Source organism: Vombatus ursinus, unplaced genomic scaffold (genome assembly GCF_900497805.2).
Source record: "Vombatus ursinus unplaced genomic scaffold, bare-nosed wombat genome assembly UNPS02000582.1, whole genome shotgun sequence".
In the NCBI taxonomy this organism is placed as follows: domain Eukaryota; kingdom Metazoa; phylum Chordata; class Mammalia; order Diprotodontia; family Vombatidae; genus Vombatus; species Vombatus ursinus.
In genome coordinates, this window is record NW_020940360.1 from 1,089,492 (window position 1) to 1,095,491 (window position 6,000).

Genomic DNA, 6,000 nt, shown 5'->3' on the forward strand with positions numbered 1-6,000 from the left:
GGCTGAAAGTTCTTGCTTCATTAGAGTAATCAGGAAATAGTGTAGAAGACAGTGCTTTGAGCTGAGCTCTACAGCAAGTTAGGGATTCTAGTTAGTGGAGGAAAAGAGGGAGTGCATGCCAGGCATGGGGACAAAGCATAGAAACAAGAATGGCTTAATGAGCTTCAGTGACTCCAGGAACAAATATAAAATCCCCTGCTCTGGCATTCAAAGCTACCTTTGCAGTCTCTTTACTGCCTTACACACATTCTGCAAACCAGCAAAGTTTCTCACATGCAAAACTTATCTCTAATCCTAATAAAGCCTTTGTCCTCCAGACCTGAAATGCTACATCCTCTCATCTCCACCATTCAGGTTCCCTGGCTGAATTCCTTCAAGACTCACCTCAAATTGCACCTTGCAAAGGCCTTTACCCATCCTCCTGGATTACTTGTGCCTTCCCCTCTGAAATCTACAACAGTATGTATCTACTCTCTCTTTACCTCTTATCTCTATGTTAACATGTTGTTTCCCACACTAGAATGTATATTCCCGGACACAGTGTCTGGAACATAGTAAGCTTCCAATAAGCCCTTGTTGGCCAGTGGCTTGCCTGAGATAGAATGTCATGGTTGAGAAATAGGCCAGTTGGTTGGATCAGGGAATACCTAAGAGGGTCTTACTGTGTGATAGGCCTGGAAAGGAAGGCTGCTGCAAAATTGTGAAGAACTCTAAATGCAGAACAGAGGAGTCTGTCTTTTATGCTAGACCTAGAGGCAACAGAGAGCCACTGGAGCTTTTTGATAAGAGCAAAATTTTTGTATTATTTAAAAGTTATATTATATATTTGGGAAAGCTCTGGTGAAATGGAATGAATACTGTCCAATGCTTCTCAGTTCAAAGACCTAAAAATTATAAATATGATAGGATAGATAGATAGATAAATACAGGACTGAATTTGTGATTTCATTCCATTTGGAAACTGCTAGACAAGGAAAACTCCCTCTACCAGTTTAAATTATCACCTTCCCTACAACTTCCATTCTTAAGAGAGCTGCCTAGAACAAGAAGAGGTTAAGTGACTTGTCCAGAGTCACACACCAAAAAAATGTGTCAGGGATGGGACTTGAGATTTCAATGTGTGTATTTACACATAATCTGTATACGTAATGCATATACAAAGAAAGTATTGGATAATTTCGTGTATATATATATAACAGACACACAAATTATTCAATTTTTTAAAAAGCAGGCTCTAATTTTTAACTTTGTTTCTAGTTCTATACGCAAATTGGCCCATATTCTGGCAAGCAGAGCAGCACCTGAGCTGTCCTCATCCATCTGTCTTCCTCTCTCACACTCGCACACACGTTTTCCAAGGCAGCATCCCTGCCCTCACATGGGACTGCAGCAGCAGCCTGGGCCCCACAGGGGGAAATGCTTAACAGAGAAAAGTAAAGTATGGTGGTGCCTGGAAGGGAGAGAGGGAGGGAAGAAGGGAGGGCGCAAAGGGAGGCAAACAGTAAAGTACCTCAGCCAGGGTGGTAAGAAAGAACTCATGAACCAAGGGGGGGGGGGAGAAAAAAAGCTTCAATTTCAACTAGAGAGGGAGAGCGCGAAATTGAGGGCGGGAAAGAAAGCTTGCAGGCACCGGCCCTTCCCTACTCCATGTCTCGGGCTCCAGCCCCAGATGCTGGGCTGCAGGAACGGCACCGTCCAGCCTTCCATGTTAACTCTGCTGCTTCTGCAGCTAGCCCTGGGGAAGCGTTTCCTTCTCCCCAAGGGCTCGGGCCCAGCCTGACACGCACCAGAGTAGGTACATACGGGTCTGTCACACAAGAGGCGAGGAGGAGGAGGAGAAGAAGAAGGAGGAGGAGAAGGAGGAGGAGGAGGAGGAGGAGGAGGAGGAGAAGGAGGAGGAGGAGGAGGGCGCAGCTGATTTTTAAACATGGCTTTCCCCCTGTTCGAACCTGGGAGCCAACCCCGCGCCCAGAGCTGGCGGCTGGGGGCGCAGAGAAGCCAGCAAGAGATCGCACATCTGGAGGGACTTAATCCTTCCTTCCCTCCCGCCCCCCACATCTGGGTGTCGCTTTTTTTGTTTGTATCTGTTTCTCCCCTTGCCTTCTCCCTCCCCCCCCCCCCCCCCCCGCCCCAGCCATACCAACCACAAGCTGGTAGTTTGCAAAGGAGAGGAGTTGGGAAGGGGGAGAAGATGGTAAGAGATCTCCCCATAGGTTTAGGGTTGTCGGGGTGGGAAAAGAACCCAGGAGCCCTCCTCTCCCATGGTGCAGAGAAAGTGTCGATCCCACCGAGAAGAAGCAGGGAGGGGAAGGGACAGCTGGGAAAGAGTGGGGAGGGAGCAGGAGGATGGAGATCTGCAACAGGCAGAGGCACAAATGTGGACCCCACAATCCCGGACTGTTGTAGTCACGCGCGCTGGCGACAGCGCAATGTGTAACCACATAGCCATTTCTTTCAGCTCCGGGACTCGGGAGCCCATCGCCAAGCTCTAAAAACAGCCTTTGGAAATTATCCCGGGGCTGCAAGGCTTACCTTTCTCTTCGGCATGATGTCCCCTGTCTGGGCTGCAAAAAAAGTAAAGCAATGGAGCTAGAGGTGCTGCTGCGGCGGCGGCGGCGGCTGCTGCGGCTGCACAAGCGCAGGGCACTCACAGGCGGCGGCAACCAGCAACGGGGACTCTCGGGTGACCCACACCGACCGCCCGACCGCAGCTCCCCCCAGTCACTAGCACACCCTCACAACTAGCAACACCTCCAATAACGCTACAAGCCAGCAAGCCACTCGCTCCCATTGGCTACCGCCGCGTTCTAAATTCCAGGACGGGGAACGCCCACCTCCGCGGAGAGCTCCGAGCTGTTGTACTCTCTAGTCTAGGCGAAGGCTGGGGCCGTCTACTTGCTACCCAACGCCTGCCCTGGCTACAGAGCATGCCCGGTTCAACTTGTAGCCCCGTACGGAGCGAGGAGTTTCACTATGCGGATGCCAGCTTCCCTGGGCTTCAACAGCCTGGAGAGACTGTGGCCATGATGGGGAGGAGTAGAGAGCAAGTATGGAGACGGAGATTTTAGAATGTGAACATCTTTGAGGCAGGCAACAAGTCTCTACAGCCCCCATCCCCTGTAGGGAATTCGGCAACAATTATTAAGATCCTGCTACTTGCAAGATGCTCGATAGATCTGTGATGGAAACCTTGGTTCTAGTCTTCACTCTGCTATTGACAAGGTCTGTGACCTTGAAGAAGTCTCCCAGGATCAAGACCTGGAAGGGGGCCTGAGAGATAATTTAGAAACCAACCTGCTCAATTTACAAATAAACGGAACCAAAAAAAAAAAAAAAAAAAAAAAGACCACCACAGCAACAAAAAACAAAAACAAAACATTTTTTAAGAGTTTGTTATGTGCTGAGCATTGTGCTAAACACTGGGAATACAAATATAAGGAAAGTCTCTGCCATCTTAAACTTTACATTCTAACTGGTGAAGACTCCACATAAAGGAGAGTGGTGGCCAGGGCAGTGTTAATTTGATTACTGTTTTTAGAGCCAGAATTAGAAAGGAATGGGAGGTGGGAGTAGGAGGAGGGCAGAGAGAAAGGCACAACCTCATTGTCTTTGCACAATAATGCAGGAGGATGACTGAGGAGTAGTGCAGATCATTTGGGTTCAACTAGATATAGTAAATAACTCACCAATCCAAAGCCCAGGACCCTAAAGTAGGAGTTTGGAGTGGTTAACAAGTGGTTAAGTGACTTATCTAAGTGTAAAGAGAACTGAGATTTGTTCCCAGTTCTTCTAACTCCAAATCCAGGTCTCTTTCCATTGCACCATAGGGCCATGATGTATCTTTATGATTCTTGTCTAACTCCTGAAAGGAATGACTAGATAATCTCTCTGGTCCGTTACTGCTTTAAGATTGTAAGTGAGAATAAAATGGATCCATACTGCAATGACAGGCAGAATAAGGAAGAACAGGTGTTGGGAGGTGGCATAGAAGAGTGCTAAGGACCTTGACAAAGTTAACTTTTTGAAAAGGTGGGAAATTCCTCAATGTCTCCAACTTTTCAACCTCAATAGTTAGGAGCCTCCTTTTAAAAATCAAACTTAGGTATATATGAACTCTTAGTGAATAATCAATCAATGAATGTAGTGTTACAGAATCTGAGTTGGAAAGGATGTCAAGGGTCATCAAATAATCCAAGGCATACTTAAACAGGGATGCCTCCTTCACAAGACTAAGTTGTCCAGCTTGCCATGAAGGATAAATCTACTACTTCCCAAGGCAGCCCATTCTTCTTTGGAATAACTTTAGTTTTTAAGATTTCACTTAGATCAAACCTAAATTCACCTTTTTGCAGCTTCTCATCATAGTTGCTAGTTCTGCCCCCTGGTGCCAAGCAGAACAGACCTACTTTCCACATGACAGCCTTTCAAATACTTGAAGATAGCTCTCATACCCTCCTCATTTTCAGGGTAAACACCTCTGGTCCCTTCATTAGATCCTCATAAGACATGAACCCAAGGCTCTTTGCTGTTCTAGTTGCCCCTCCTTGCACATTCTCCAACAGATCAATGTTCTTCCTAAAATGTGGTACATCATGCCTGGCATATAAATGCTTGTTAACTGACTTATTGCTACTGATACTCATAACTCAACACAATACTCCAAATGCCATCTAACCAGAAGGAGCAATAGGCACTAAAGCTAAGTAAAATTTAAATCTTGTGAAGGGGACATTATCAATGTCAGCACACAATTTTCAGTGAGGCAACAAAGGCTCATAACAATGGTAATTTCGAGTTGTCAAATCAGCAAACTTTAAGTCCCTATTATTGTGCTAAGGCACTGTACTAAGCACTAGAAATACAAAGAAAAGCAAAAAGCAGACCCTGATCTTAAGGGGCTTATAGTCTAATGGATGCAACAACATATAAATAAGATATATTCAAGATATATTAGAGATAAACAACAGAAGGAAGCCACTAAGATTTAGGAGGACTGGGAAAGGCTTCTTTTCAGAAAGTGGGGTTTTGATTTCTTTCCTTGTCAAAAAGTTAAATTTATCCTGGGGGTTTTAACAATTTAAGGACCTAGTAGAAAGACGATGAACTCCTGGTAAGGTATGCCTGAGCACAAATACCGAACTCATGCACATAACCAAGACATGTTGTCTTAGAGGTGGTTCAGGGCTCCTTCTCACTTACTAATGGACTCAAACTCTGGATTCAGTTCTGAGGAAGCCTGGCCTCTTACTCATTGTATTTGGCTCTTTATAGCACCTTCCTGCCCATTCACTGGCTCCCCCCCAATCCAAATCCAAATCTTTTAGAAAGGTATAGGACAGCTGTTTATTGAAACCACACAAAATAAATGCTTAAAGCATTGTATTGACAAAGATGACATATGTATGTCATAGTCCTCGGAAAATAAGAAAATGTGGTTTCCTGAAAATATGACACATGTATTTTATATTAGTTATTTTCATGTTGTCTCATCAACTAGAATGTGAGTGCCTTGAGGGCAGGGATCATGCTTTTGTCATTCTTTGTATCTTCAATATTTAGCTCACTCCCTGTCACATTTTGTTATTCAGTCATTTCAGTGATGTTTGACTCTTTGTGACCCTATTTCAGGTTTTCTTGGCAAAGATGCTGAAGTTATTTGCCATTTCCTTCTCCAGCTCATTTTACAGATGAGGAAACTGAAGCAGATGGGGTTAAGTGACTTATCCAGGGTCACACAGCTACTAAGTGTCTGAAGCCAGATTTGAACTCAGGAAGATGAATCTTCCTGACTCCAGGTCTGGCACTCTATCCATTGAGCCACCTCGCTGCAAGTTGATTAATTGACCCTAATCCCAAACATCTACACTTTCCTGAGAAGTTGATATTTAAAAAAATCAAAATATGAAATATTTTGTGAGGTTGCTGAGCAACCATTTCATCTTCACCCTAGTTTTGTACTTTTTTGATAACTCCCTCAAAGTCCTTATGTTCTAGCAGTCC

The 6,000-nt window shown here is 45.0% G+C and overlaps 1 protein-coding gene across 3 annotated transcripts in view; it reads right to left on the reverse strand.

The window, feature by feature from the left end:
- HMGN3 (high mobility group nucleosomal binding domain 3) overlaps positions 1 to 2,645 on the reverse strand; it is a 72,002-nt gene extending 69,357 nt beyond the window's left edge. For all 3 annotated transcript variants that reach the window (XM_027855216.1, XM_027855206.1, XM_027855198.1), the window contains exon 1: positions 2,533 to 2,645. In XM_027855216.1, the coding sequence (XP_027711017.1) occupies positions 2,533 to 2,547 (15 nt within the window). In that variant the 5' untranslated portion in view covers positions 2,548 to 2,645. The remainder of the gene's footprint in view (positions 1 to 2,532) is intronic.
- Positions 2,646 to 6,000: the final 3,355 nt, after the last annotated feature.